The sequence below is a fragment of the Charadrius vociferus genome, unplaced genomic scaffold (assembly GCF_000708025.1).
Source record: "Charadrius vociferus isolate BGI_N301 unplaced genomic scaffold, ASM70802v2 scaffold59, whole genome shotgun sequence".
NCBI classification, from domain to species: Eukaryota; Metazoa; Chordata; class Aves; order Charadriiformes; family Charadriidae; genus Charadrius; species Charadrius vociferus.
In genome coordinates, this window is record NW_009661371.1 from 290639 (window position 1) to 304951 (window position 14313).

Below are 14313 nucleotides of genomic sequence, written 5' to 3' on the forward strand. Positions count from 1 at the left end.
GGGGCCGGGGCCGGGGCCGGGGCCTCCAGGGTAGGAGAGCAGCTCTCGCTGCCCGCCCTTGGCCTGCTGCTGCCCCCGAGGGGCTGCCAAAGGGCAAACCCCGATTATTCACGTCTCCTTTTGTTTTGTTTTGTTAATCTCTGACTTGCCTGGCCAGGTACGAAGAAGCTACAAACGAGCTCATTAACGAGGAGCTGGGCATTGCCTACCCCATCATCGATGGCATCCCGAACATGATCCCAGAGGCTGCCAGGACGACTCAGAAGAAGCCCCCAGCTGAGGGCTCGAAGCAGCCTTGAGGACCCACCAGCCGCAGCGGTAAACTGGGGCCGATGGCCAGAGGAGGCATGCTCCCTTCCCTGCCCACACTGACTGTACTTGTTCCCCTCCTGTCGCTAGCAGGCTTGTTTTACTCAGCCAGCGTAGATGAAACCTTCCCACAGGGCTGCACCAGCACAAACAGTTTATGTTTCTACAGTCTACTCCTTCCTGTTACAATACCGGTTTATGTATTCTTCCACCTGTGGACCTGGATGGGGATTAAGCTTTTTAGGCACAACTAGTGCAATGCCTTTGCTAACCTCTGGGCTTCCGTAAAGCAATGCAGTTTATTTAATCTCATCAGGTATCGCAGTTGATTTGAGATGTTCCCTTCTGGCACTACTGACTGTCGTCATTTTTCCAGTGATACCTGCAACTGTACAAAGTCCTCTGCAGCAGCGTGTTACTTAATTACTGCTAAGGCAGATAAAGAGGAGGAACAACAAGAAGCACTAATTACTTCTAGTGTATCCCTTCAAGAGTGGTGTGTGTTTGTAGTGGCACTAATGAAAATCTAGGTGGTGATCGCTTTTACGAGAAAGAACTGTACCCAGGCTGGAATAACATCTTAAATAATGAGCCATGATAACATGCACTAGTATGAATCTCTCTTTGAATTACGAGATTTTGGTTTGTTTATTTGTTCTGAACTGATGTTTCACTGTCAGAAGAACATAAAATAAATTAGACTGATGTTTAATAACCAAACTTGAATTAAATGAAGACATTTTACTTGGATGATACCCACATCTGTATGTCCGGTAGCTGCTTGCTTGCCTTTTTTTTTTTTTTTTTTCTGTTTAAGAAAAAGATGGGGAAATGACAGCACTGCAGAGAAGATGCACGTGGGCATTTAGGGATTTTGTTAGAGTGGCCTCCAGCATATTCCTGCTTAGGAGATTTATGTCCCTGTACTATTTGTTAAATGTGTCCGAGTGCCCAAGTTTGATAGCCAGGCTGGGTCATCTTCGTTCAAGAGGCATCTCCTGACAAGTTAGAGGAAAAATAACTCCAACTGGGCCCAGGATTAGGTAACCAAGTTGGCAGCTACAAATGCTGTCTAAGTATGTAGAGTACCTTTACCCTTAGCACTATCTCCTCAGTAGAGAGAGAAGAGAATATACTTCTGCTAAATACTTCAACCTTCCCTGTTTGCATTTACAATAACACTAGAGGATGGAGTGACAGACCACCACGAGGGTGTCACATGCAAAGTTCTTGATACTGTCTGACAAAATGTCTTAACAGGACAGAGCTATGAGTGGGACAGCCTAATGCTACGATAATCTATTACAAAGGTTTCTTTCTTATGTTTTGCTACGGGGTGGTTTCTGTCTGCAACACAAACACGCGAATGTCCTTTACCTGCTGAAAAATTCAGAAATGCAGCACCAAGCTGTAAATATTGCAGACCTCAGTGTCTCTTGGAGGGATACTAATAATGCAGTCGAATTGATCAGGCTGCTGCTGGGCAAATAATGCTGCGATGGCCAGTATGACAGGCAGTGCCCGCAAGAGGTGTATTTGCGGGCTGAATCTATCTGCTTGTCGGGGCTGCTTGTACAATCAGTGGAGAGAGAGTCTAGACCTAGAGGACCGTACAGAGCACAAGTCTTATTGCCTGCGTAAATAAATCCCTCTTTCAGCTGATGTAGTGAGGAAGGGGGAAGGAAAGGTAGCTCTAGGAGCCACTGCGAATCTCTTTAAGTGTACAGGAAGGAAAACCTTTGATGGCTCTGGTGGCAAGAAGGCTCACTTGGAAAGAATCAGAACTGGGTAATAGGGCACTGAGGTTGATAGTTCCTGCTGCACAGGCGTGGTGCCAGACTGACGGCCCTTGTGTCACTGACTGGTGCGGCACATGGTCCCTGAGCTGAGCTCTGCTCTGGCCAGGTGCCCTGTTCCCACGTCAGCCATCTAATGGCTTTTGCAGGGCAGGGCTAGCGTTGCGATACCTGAAGAAAATACGGCTGCCAGAACCTTTGGGTTTGTGTGGAAACCACAGACTAAAAGCCACAGGGAGACAGCAGCATTACAATCAGCTTTTCATCTCTCTTGCTGGCACTATCCTTCCTTTCCCTTCAGGCAGCATCTCCATGACAGAAATGGCTTTTGTGGCTATGTCGCTTGCTGGTCTCTAATGCTGGCTCCCCAGCCACCAGGTTTTTCCACGTACAGCAAACTAGCCTAGAGTCTTTAAAGTCAGTCTAGCAGTAACAGTAATGGACTTTGACAATTACCAGTTTCCTGAGTAATCCTATTGCATTACCCAAAGCAACCTCACACTAAGTACCACTGCCACTTGCATTTAACTTATGCCAACAAAGCTTGATTGCTACCTGGAATAAGAATGTAAAATACTGCCCTCCAGATTTACTCTCCATCCCCCATAGAACGTTTTATAACAATTTGATGAGTAGTTGTTTTGTTGTATGCTCACTGAATACTAGAAACCATCTACCGATACTTCAGTAACACTGAAAACCAAAGAACACTGCAGCAATACATCCAGAGCTAACAAAGAATACAATTTGTTATCTTACCTTTAACCTGTTCCTGAATTCCGGTGTTGCCGCGTTATTTAAATGGGTCCATAGGTCTTGCAGAAGGCTCTCTCTTCTGATAGGAAAAACCCACCATGTGCAGCCCATCAGCATGAAGGGTACCTGAAGAGTGAAATAACAGCGTGTTAGCAGCAGTGTGTTTCTCTCTCCTAAACTGTAAAAAAAATTGGCCACACTTACATTACTTAAAGACCTTGACAGGACTTTGCATTCTATATTGTGAACATTGACCTTGTCTTGCATGTCAAAGATGCATGGATATTTGATCAGCTTCCATATGGCCATCTGAAATGACAAGAAAGAAAAAGACGTGTCGATTTTCTCTTGCAAAATCAGAGTTCAGGCGTACGTGTGCAGACTGAACTGCCAGTCTGTACCCTGGCAAACTCCCGTATCTCTGAAACACGTCCTTGTTGCGTACGTGAACACTATAGCAGCAGAGGCACACTTTCTAAAAGCAGCTTCTAAACACTTCTGTGAGTGCGAAGCTCTGACAGAGAAGCATCTGAACTGTCTGCACAGGCAGACACTTGTGTTACAGTGCCCCAAGAATAGAAGAGAGTGATTTTAATAGCATCTTCCATAATGCAGCTAAACCGAAACACATAGTAAAAATGCCCTGGATACCCAGGTTATGGTACATTGTTGTTAAAAATTGTTGGGTTTATTATCTGTAATATCAAAAGTAGATACTAGTATACAAAATAATCTAATTCGAAGTGTTACACCTCCAGTACGATAAGGCAGCAACTTCAGGTAATGTCCTATTGGGCTTTTGATTCTATACTGTTTCTCAAGCCTCCTCCTCCGCTCTGATTAATTGGTACAAAATTGGTACAAAATTGGTACATTAGCAAGTGAAAGCTTATGAAAGAACTAGGCAGTTGCCCTGCAGATTCCAGCCAAGTTGCCCGAAAACTGCATTTTTTGCCAAAGGAAGCCCCTACTATCCACATTTCCATTTCATGCTGTTTCCTGTGACACCGATTGCATTTGGTAGCTAATTTTCATGCCTCCGTGTCATCACGAAATGAACCATTTCACAGATTATTTTTTATTATGACAGCTTTGTTTTTAGATGTAAGTAAATTGAAATGTTCAATAGGGTTGCTACATAAAAGTTTAAAGGGACCTCACAATATTTCTGTTAATTAAACATAGTGAAATACAGAGTAACATGAAGTATAGCAACCATCCCTCCTGGTGCTATTTCACACTGGTCAACAGTTCAAAGCAAATAGAGTCACTTAAGATGCTGGAGGACAGCCCCAAGTCTCAGAACCAGGGGGTCATCTCAGGAAAGGCACTATTGTAGCTGCTAATATACCGGGATGGTAAATGGCTTGTATAATTTACAAGAGCTGAAGGACTAGGGAAAATGCATCGTCTTTGAGATGTACGGGGCTAGAGTTGACTTCCATATATATCGACTCATTTAAATAAAAGAGGAAAAAAAAGAAAAGTTGTTTTGCACTGTTGGTAAGATTTTATACTTACATCTTTTAGATTAAAGAATGCACACCATCCAATAATCTCTTTCACTTGAGTCACGTAGAAGTTTTTTTCTTGTACTCTGAAACCTGTCCTGGAGTTCACCTGCATTGATAGACGCAGTATGACATGAGGTGCCAGCAGCACTGGCAAGCTACGCGTCTGCGTGGCCGGACAGCACTAAGGAGTAACAGGGCGCTCTGAAGAAAGAGCTTGGAGACCCTGCACAGATGTGGAAGGATAGAAACGCTACAAGTAGCACAGCACTCAACAGTGAGAAGTCTCAGAAAGCCATGTATAAACTAGCAGGAAAGCAATTTTCATTTACAGTGAAGGCCCCTTAACAGGACTCCATCAGGAAAGATATGTTTTGCTTTGAGTGTTTTTCATGTTGCAGGAGAACCTGAAGTTCCCTATTCGTGTTCATAATTGCTGCCTGGCAAAGATATGACTTTTGGGGAGACAGTGAACATGTAAAGCTCCAAATGTAATAACTTACGGTGGAGCAGCCCTGCCGCACTTTTGAGTTTATTTATCTGGATAACTAAGGATCCAAGAGTCTAAACTTCGAGGCCCAAATCTGCATTCTCAGCCAAAAGGGTATTCAATTCTGAACAAAATTTAACAACTCTCTCTGATTCATGCAAAGTGCATGCTTGAGCTCCTGACTTTCCTGAACGTTGAACATCATAGCAGGAGAAAGGATGGTTATCAAGAAGAATATAGTTACTGCTCCCTTTCTTTCCCTTGTTCATATGCAGCTAAAGATGCTCTAACTGTCGCCCCAGAACATTTCTCAGGTAACAGGCTCTTAAAGCACCATGCAGTGTTACCATGGCAGCCACCATGTGCCAAGCAGGTGGGTCGTCTTTTAAATGCCATGATACTGGGGTGAGCGATCTCACCAGCAGAAAGGGGAATGGGCGTGCTACACAACGGACACCACATCCGTAGCTCTGTACGCATCAATGCATGCAGTCCTCACCCCCCCGAAAGCATCCCTCCCCCTGCCAGGGGCTATAACATGCTTCGACTCTTCATTTCTATAGAGGGTCAGCCAGGCACAACTCGAGAGGGGGATTCCTTCAAAGCTATCCTGGTGCGGAGCCAAAGAGATTCCTGAAGCAATGTCAAATGACGAGGCCCCGTGTTCCCTTGTAAGAAGGAAAAGCAGAGAATTCAAGGAGTAAAAAAGATTAAAATACTCTAATTCATACTGGTACGTCCTATCTAATCACGATCCAAACACTTTCTCACCTGGTAAAGAATCTGCAGTATTTGCAGAGTCGCGGTTTCAAGTGGATGCAGGTCGCAGGGTTGTCTTTGGTTGCCTCTGACTTCCATGATAAATTGAGACAGGTTTCTCTGGGAAACCCTCTGGTATAGAATGACCAGCTTTTTGAAGAAGGCTGTTTCTAGATTTGACCACAGGCATTCTGTAAAGGAAACAGCTAGTGAAGTATCCATCACAGGCAACATGCAAATAACTGCAATTTCTGGATGAAGCTGCATTTTCTCTTTTTATCAACTTAACCAAACCAAAAAAATCCTTAGTTTTGCACTACAGAAATTAGTAGACCTCAGACTCAGATATTTTTTTTCTTGTGTCTTGCTGCATAGTCCCCATGTTTCTATGTCTACTGAAAGCATTTCTTACAGGCTGAACTCTGTAACAAATTACATCAGCAATACTAACTCTCACTCTGCAGCCAAAAATATCCATTTAAATCATTCTGTTCTATCTTCATAAAACCCTACCAAGAGTTTGCAGGTCCGTTGACTGGAGGTTCATGATGGCTTGTGCTAGCAGCCCGAGAGAATTGAAAGAGCGGCCATCCTCTCCCCGCAGAAGGAAAGGCAGGATCAAGTAGACTCTGAAATTTTCTGGTGAGATGGGAGAGGAAGACAATGATGGCAGTAACTCCTCAATCTCTTTTTGCACCTTCAGAGGGGAGAGAAAAAAAAAAAAAAGAAAAAAAAAAAGAGACACAAGGGTTAAAAATGCAATTATGTTTTGCCAAAATCATCTATGAATTAGGTTGGCACGAAATTCCCAGGTTTCATGCACAAATCCAGAACTCCTCAGTATCTGGATAGTGGGAATCCTTACATTGAATCCTTACCTCTTCGAAGACTTTTGGCTTCTGGTTGATCTTCTCATAAAAACGTTGCACTTCTGACAAGTCTACTCCCGAAAATTCCTTGGAAGTTTTGAAATGTTTGTCTCTATCACAAAGGTAAAAAAAAAGAACACCAAATGATGTGAGAAGCTGGGTTTTGTTACTGACTGAATAGGGAAGCATCCTAACATCAGAAAATACTTGGAGAGTTCAGCTCTGACCCCAGTGGGTATAATTTCATCTGTTCTAAGAAGATATTCTCACTGTGGTATGGTTTGATTAATACTCTGTCCTTCCTGCCTTGTGTAGCTGTGCACTGTTAATGGTAGGCTTCCTGTATTTCACCCTAAAATGACTCGCACTTCAGTGCCGGGAGGAGCTATTATGGATCCTTTGGGAGCTGCAGTATTGCCTAAAGGAATTATCATCATCCATCAAGTGTCACTGTGGGATAATCTGCTAGGATGTGAGCTTCTGTAGCAAATTTCAGTAGGACTGGGGGACAAAAAACTTAATTTTAGCTTGGACTTTGAAAAATACACTTGCTTCTTGCAAATTCAGCTATAACTAATCTTCTGTGATTCTCTATGTACATGGCCTAAAATAACACTTTCTGGTCAGTTTACATGCAGCCAATATATTCTGTTACATCCGTGTCAGCACACACTACCTTTTCTCCAGGAAGCTTCCGTTGATGCAAGCCTCGGATGAAAAGATCACTCTGATATTCCTGATAGTAAAAAATAAACCAAAGTCAATCCTTTCAACGTAAGGAGCAACTTCAGGTTTTTAATTCTGAAAGGACAAAAACTATGTGTACAAGTGGGTCTGCACCTGACCACAGAAAACTTTTCTTAGCACCACTTTATTGAGACTGTTGCAGAAGATGACGTGTTAGTGGTCTTCAGCAAGCCACCTCTGCTCTCATGGGCCTTGTGAGGGAACCTGCTCTAGCGTCCCATGCCAGCCCGTGCTGCGTGCTGCTGGGTGTTATGATGGAGATATTTTCTCCTGACAGGTTGGGACGTTATCTGCTTTTGTTTGTTACGAACAATAAAAGGCACTGTGGCATGGGAGGGAGGAGGAACCCCTCCACAGGTGGGATCTTAGTAGCACACTGAGGGAAAATCCATCAGGGTATCCATTTGCTGCTGCACCAAAGCTGGGGTCCCAGCATCTGAAGGGACATTAGACTTCCTCACTACCTGTATTCCTGGTTCCATTCTTATTAAAGCAGTTATTTTATCAAGCAATTTGCTGTCAGGCCCTTCCTATTGAGATCTAGGAAGAACCCTCTCTCTCTCACCCTCTCAACAATCACTTTCAGTATGGTTTGGATCATATGGAAGGTGGTCAGGGAAACACTTAGATCCAAATTAGCTAAGAGTTTTAAATGCTCAAAATCAGCAGCTGGAATCAGACTTTCCCAAAGAAAATAACCTCCCATTAAGATCTGAAAAAAGACTACGTAATCGTGATTCTCAGCCATAAGGGTATGGCTTCCCACAGTGGTATATACCTACTGCTTTTGAAAATCAGTAACTAAAGAAGGGATCACTAATTTTTAAATGCTGATGCACACAAAACGTTCCAGTTTGGGTACTCTGAATTATGATTTTTGCACAAGGCCTCGGTCTGCAGACTGAATATTTCACTGATTTAACCTGTCAGCTCTTCGTCAACAACCATTCTGTGGAAGAGGACAGGCTTCCAAAGCCAGGCAGTACGTCTGCTCTGTTCCTGCAAAAGGGGTATCAAAGAGCTGTTGCTTATTAACAAATCTTTTTCCTATGCAAAAACTAAGTAAGAAGTGCCAGTTCAAGATTCTGTCTCAGCTAAATTCTTGAACATCAGTTCCTACAATAGTTTTCAAAAAATAATAATTTTTAGAGAAAGTCATGTATCAGGGAAAAAAAACCCAAACCATCAGGTTTCTGACTTACTTTTTTACTCTCTCCCAGCGTTGCAAACTGGAATTAGAAATCCACGCATCCACATCTTCATCCCTTAGAGTGGCAATACCATTCAAACAGGAATTCTGTATGAAATACATGAAAATACTGACAAGATCACAGGACTAGCAGACGGGATTCTTTTTTTTAAGCCAATCATTAAGAGAAGATTTCAGCCTAAGTATGAACAAATTAACGGTCACCCAGCACGATCCAGATGTATTAACCACAGAACAGATATATAATCGCAATGCAAGTCAGTTTCTGGGTAGGCATGGAAAGAACTGCAGGAGACATACATGAACATGGAGTGCTAAAAGTAGGATGGAAAATCCAGATGTTTCCAGCAGTAATGTGAACTATGGTAAAATTAGAAGCCATAATCAAATAGGCACATACCTTGTTCTTGCAAAGGACAATACTTTGGCTTCCTCCTGCAATAACTTCAGTCGCCTTCTGTGATGTGTTGTTTTCTGTGAAAGAGTAAAAAGATTTTCAAAAGAACATTTGAAGAGACAGTTATTATCTTCAGAGAGTTCAGTGCACAGATGTGGAACAGTAAAAAAAATTCCTCAGGTAGTAGCTGTCTGTCTAAAATTTGATTCTATGTGGCCATTACCCATGATGATAAATCAAGCAGCAAATGGAATTATCCATTGTAGAATCTGTTGGGATGACCAAGCATGCATGAGACATAATGTTACCCTCTCAGTGTAAACGTGAAATCACAAAAGCAAACAACTCCCTGGAAGAAACAAACACAGACTGTACAATGTCATTGTACATTGTGCAATGGTCATTACCCTGAAAGGATTTTCCAATATTTGCTGGACAATTGATGGGAAGTGGTATCAACTGATTAGGCTGATCTCCCAGCTGTCCTTCACCAGAACCAAACGAATAGACTTTGTCCAAGGAGGGGACATAGACCAGGGTGTGCTGTCTGTTCAGAAAAAGAAAAATGGTCATAATAAGCTAATGCCACCGGGCTAGTCAGAATAGAATGTACAGATACATTTTCAGAGTGGATAGCTGAGGCTTGTCTTTAAAAGCCCTGACAGCCCAGCTAAAGAATCCCTTTAACCAAAGCCTTAGGACCTTTCCTTGCATAAACATTCAGCAATAAAGAAACATATGGACTCAAATTTCCTATACTATCCTCTAATGTTTGTGATTTACACTGGTTCCACATAAATTACATAAAAATAAAGTGTTATGCCTTGCTGGCTTCGTGCCCTTCCATAGAAGTGCAGCTTCTATGCTGCTGAGCCTGACACAAAGCCCAAGAAAGCTGACTGAGACTTTTTCTGGACCCATTCCAGAAAGACAGAATGAAGTTGGGGAGGTTCTTTCTAAGGACCCACCAGTTTGTCAAAGTGGATGGGAATTCAGTGACTTTCCCAATGCAGGCTTTTGACAGTCTTTTGCCCTTTGGAACCCAGTACATCCTTCATTTCTTAAAAGAGCAAAAAACCCAAGGGCTTCCAGCATATTTTTTTTTGCAGCCCTCTCCCTCTGCTCAGCACAGGCTGAGGGTTCTGCTTTCACTGGGGCTGTGGCAGGAGGGTGGCTTACATTTGAAGAGTGGGCGATACTCTGATAGCGCTGACCTACTGGGATACAGGGATTTGAACATCTTGGTGACTCCCCTCCCTGCTGTTCTTCAGTGATTCCCCTAAGACCTCGACCTTAGAAGGCATGTTATTGGTAATTTCCTACCTGCCGCAGGCAACCTGCGAAACTCTTGCTCCCCACAGCTCGGCCACCACGCGAGGTGTGAGTTCATTCTGGGTGGAGTTGTGACCAAGCTGGCCAGCCCCTCCAGCTCCAAAGGTGCACACCAACCCCTCCTTGAAGAAGAAGAAGCAAACAACAGGATCACCGCACTATTAACAGCATTCAAATGGTCACCACCAAGAGCGAAAGCCAGCAAGACACAGTATGTTATGCGGGACTTGATTTAAAACATCCCCAATTCAAACATAGGTAGAGTTCACTTTGCATCAAGCCTAATCTTATATTGTCTAATGTCTAAATCATTTAACTCCTGAGAAAAGCAACTTAACTCCTGAGAATTGCCTGTTGTTTAGAAGTTTTACTTGTATGAATAAACCCTAGTGAATTAGCTATCGTTCACATTTTCTGAAGTCCCCAATATACTACAAAAAAAGATAATATTTGCAAAAATACTGAGAGTTGAGCTGCACCTCTTTGCCCCAGGATTCCCATTCATCATCTCCCTGCAAAAGTTTGCATGCAGGTGACTGGAATCCAGGCAAGTTTTCCCAATAGCTTAGTTAGCATCCCTTGGGAATCATCTTCAGACTGGGATGGAAGCAGGCATTGCCACCCCAACTTCTCCGTGATGACTTTTAGCAGTGTATCTTTTCTCCCAGGGTGAGGTCTCAGACGCTGACTTTCCATTTCAGACTCACCTTGGAGAGAACTGCAGTATGATCCGCACCACATGAGATAAATACAGTCTTCCAGTGCTCTAATGCTCTAATGTATGACGGGCGGTCCCTGTCTGGAAAGAAGATAGCACTGCTGAAGTGAAACTGTACTGGGGAGTCTCACACAAAGAAAGATTTGGAAAATGGGGGGTGGGGGGTAGTGCTTTTCAGCCCTCTCTTACAGAAATGTATGTATTTACGACTTGGTTTTGAGTTGTTTTCTACCCTCCGCTATGACATACTCTTTCTCATAATGTTCTGTCTTTTTCATAGTATTTTGTTTTCATTTACATTTGATCTGAAACTAAACACAGCACTTTCACATCTGCTTGCCGAAATGTACTTGGCTTCAAAATATCTGGCTCTCGAGGGTATGGACTGATTCAGATCCCGCTGATTTTGGGTTCTGTCTAGCTATGGCAACCCTGCTCTAGCTTTCTATGTTTGAAGACAATGGGTGATTTAAACTCTTCTCTCACCTTGTGTTTACAGAGAATGAACAAAGGCAAAGATGTATAAAATTAATTTCCTTCATGGAATACTGCCTGGAGAGAGCATGGGAGTGGGAAGAGACCTCTGAGACATATGGTTTTAAGAGTCCACGCTATCCAGTTGGCCACGTAAAATGATTGGAAGTTCACTGTAGAAATACAACCCCTAAATCCCTTGTCCCTGCATACCTTTCCTGGTCATTAAACAAAGAACATAGCCAGATATACTTTCTTCAAAAGACTTTACTGTCCACTGCTGCTCCAATGGACCTTGACAGTCCTGAAGATCCAATCCTGTGTCTGCAGTAAGCTCACTGACCAGGAAAACACCTTTCTGCTGCTGTCCTTCCTTACCTTCTGTGTCTCCAAGTCCCAGCTGTCCAAAATCATTCTTTCCCCAGGAGTACACAGCTCCAGAGAGTGACACGACAGCGCTGTGAGCTCCTCCAGCAGCAATTTGAGCAAGTGAGATGCCCTTTAGTCTTTCCACCAGCTGCGGTTGGGGCATGAGCGTGGCTTCGCTCCCCACTCCAAGCTGACCATGGGTGTTCTTGCCCCAGGTGAAGAGCTCACCTCCTTCACGCACAAAACAGAAGAAAAGAGCTCAGCCTCACTGCTTCCCTTGAGTCTTTGCACTTTGGGAGTGGGAGTGAAAATCGGTGCTGTTTTCAGGGACCTAGCTGCAAGGTGAGACCATCAGCAGCAACCAAATCTCCCTGTTTGCTTCTGACCCCTTTGAGGCAGTCCCGTGCTGCCCGTGTGACTCCGCGCAGCAAGAATAAAGGCAGGGTGTTCCCACCTCTAAAGCTGTACTTGCAAGAAGTTCCCAACCAGAGAGGTGCTCCAACTTAAGAGTGATCAGGTCTGGTGACTGCAGAGTGGGGCAGCCACGTCTGCTCACCGCAACACACCTTTGCGGAAGGGTAGTGCTAAGGAACTGGAGAGAGACAGAGCTGCAGGTCTCTGGGCCTTGGGAGGAAAGGGCAGAGCTGATAACCAGCACACTTTGTGTCCCCCACCCATCGTTTGTTACTTTCTAATGGTGTCACCTTTCTAGTGGTGTCACCAGCTACTGGAAGGAGTTCAAACGCCCCCTTCTGAGAGCAAGCCTGCCATAATGTGATTCCCATTTGGAGGAGAATTGTGCTTGAAAGAGGTTACCTTTGCAGAGCGCCATGGCATGCTTGTCCCCACATGCTATTTGTACAATATTTTGGTTTCCTAGTTCTTTCACCAGCCTGCAAAAATAAGGAAAAACAAAATCAAAACCAAATCAAAATAGATAGATGCTGTGCCATGACACAAAGTAAGGAAGAAGATCCTCTGCTCACCAAGTTCCAGCACATTTAGCGGGAATTACTTGGAAAAATATAGGTCACCTGTAAGTTGATTCACCCTGCGCTTATGCTAGCTTACTGCAGCTGGGCTAACTGATTTGATTGTGGTTTGCACCATGGGAAACTGGAAGAGAATCAGGCTCAACCCTGGGCAAGTTAAAAGAAAATCCCACCACAAACTGCTGTGCCATTTCCAGATGACGGTTACCCTCACAGCTTAACAAGAAGATAGCAAGGTCCTTACTAAGTTTGAGAGAAACCTGTCTCATGTGCATCCCAAGCAGCTCAGATCTTGGTATTATCCTCAAAATCAGTGCAGTTCTTGCTGGGTAACAAAAGAAGTGTTCCAGTTCCCCCTCTACAACATGCCTCAGTCTCTCGGATGTTACCTTTAGGAAAAGTGAGCCACCTTCTCTGTTGCCATCCATACCTCCACGCTGCGAAAGCTGCTTACCTTATCCTAGAGCAGCTGGCTGAAGCTTTAGCCCAGTGTTCAGAAAGTTCCCCATCAGGGGAGAGAACAAGCATATGCGTTTCATCGTGGTTTGAACATTGCATCTTCTCGTTCCTCTGCGACTGTGTGTGCTCTGCAGAATAAATACAGACAGGCACAATGGTCCCATTAAGGCAGCAGGCACCTTAACCATCTTGGCCCCCTCCCCGAGATCTCGATGGGCTACTGCTTTCACCAAGAGCTTCCGCTCCTCAGGAAGAAGTGAGACAAGTGTGCCTGACTTATTTTCTCAGGCTGCTTGGGGTTTCAGTGTCTTACCTACTGCTTGGTTTCACACCAGACAACTCTCCTGGCTATCACTAAAAGGCATTTCTCCATCTCTCAGGCTGTTGTGCCACCAGTTGCCAAGACAATTGGCAAAACATCAGCAGAAGCATGCTCTGCTACTTTTGCACAGCTGTGGAGAGTGTTCAGGGGAGATAAAGCACTTCATGAGGTATCTGACCACCTCAGATTTGTCACAGCTGTGGGGATGGGATGCCTTGAAGTCAGATGTTTTACAAGACACTGGAGACACCACATTGCCTATTTACAGCAGAAGTCCCTTCTTGCCTGCAGCTGAGGGGCTGCAAGTTCTTTCCTGACCCCGAGGCACCAGATCTACACAGTTACTGGTGTGTGGCCCTACTGCAGCACAAGTGTCTGAGAGCCAGGATGCCCGAGCGTGAAAGCCAGCCGCCAGCAAAGCTGTCCCTGATTTACCGAACACCTCTGGAGGCGGACGGCTGTTGGCAGACTCGCTGTCCATCCTTTTCACACCTCCTCAGCTTAATCACAAGACGTAACCAGAGAGGGAAATTCACGTCTATTCCCCTGGACGGTCTCCCTCCTTCCAGCCTCCCCCGGTTGCTCACACTGGGACATGTTAAAGCCCCTCATGCAGTGGCTCTCCCTCCCTAAGGGGCAGCACAGCACAGCACAGCATCTTCAGCCGTTTCATCCCCACGGATCCGTCCTCGCCCACGCACCGACCCGTCCCGAAGGGTCTCCCTGCCGAGCGCACGGCTCCGGCGGCGGGTTCCCCCTCTGCCGGGAGACTCCCAGCCCCGCCAGGGCTCTGGCTGCCCCCG

The 14313-nt window shown here is 44.7% G+C and overlaps 2 protein-coding genes across 2 annotated transcripts in view; one reads left to right on the forward strand and one right to left on the reverse strand.

Annotated features, from left to right (window-relative positions):
* Positions 1-13991, reverse strand: part of LOC104294166 (probable E3 ubiquitin-protein ligase HERC4) — an 18518-nt gene extending 4527 nt beyond the window's left edge. Inside the window, exons 1-16 of the mRNA XM_009893747.1 lie at positions 13946-13991; positions 13184-13316; positions 12554-12630; positions 11747-11968; positions 10884-10975; positions 10168-10298; positions 9252-9391; positions 8848-8921; positions 8440-8534; positions 7167-7226; positions 6500-6602; positions 6135-6318; positions 5634-5812; positions 4383-4481; positions 3066-3170; positions 2865-2987 (exon numbers count right to left, since the gene is read on the reverse strand). Of these exons, the coding sequence (XP_009892049.1) occupies positions 2865-2987; positions 3066-3170; positions 4383-4481; positions 5634-5812; positions 6135-6318; positions 6500-6602; positions 7167-7226; positions 8440-8534; positions 8848-8921; positions 9252-9391; positions 10168-10298; positions 10884-10975; positions 11747-11968; positions 12554-12630; positions 13184-13316; positions 13946-13991 (1863 nt within the window). The remainder of the gene's footprint in view (positions 1-2864; positions 2988-3065; positions 3171-4382; positions 4482-5633; positions 5813-6134; positions 6319-6499; positions 6603-7166; positions 7227-8439; positions 8535-8847; positions 8922-9251; positions 9392-10167; positions 10299-10883; positions 10976-11746; positions 11969-12553; positions 12631-13183; positions 13317-13945) is intronic.
* Positions 333-563, forward strand: PIGY (phosphatidylinositol glycan anchor biosynthesis, class Y). Its single transcript, XM_009893671.1, has one exon. The coding sequence runs from the start codon at positions 333-335 to the stop codon at positions 561-563; it is 231 nt and encodes a 76-aa protein (XP_009891973.1).
* Positions 13992-14313: the final 322 nt, after the last annotated feature.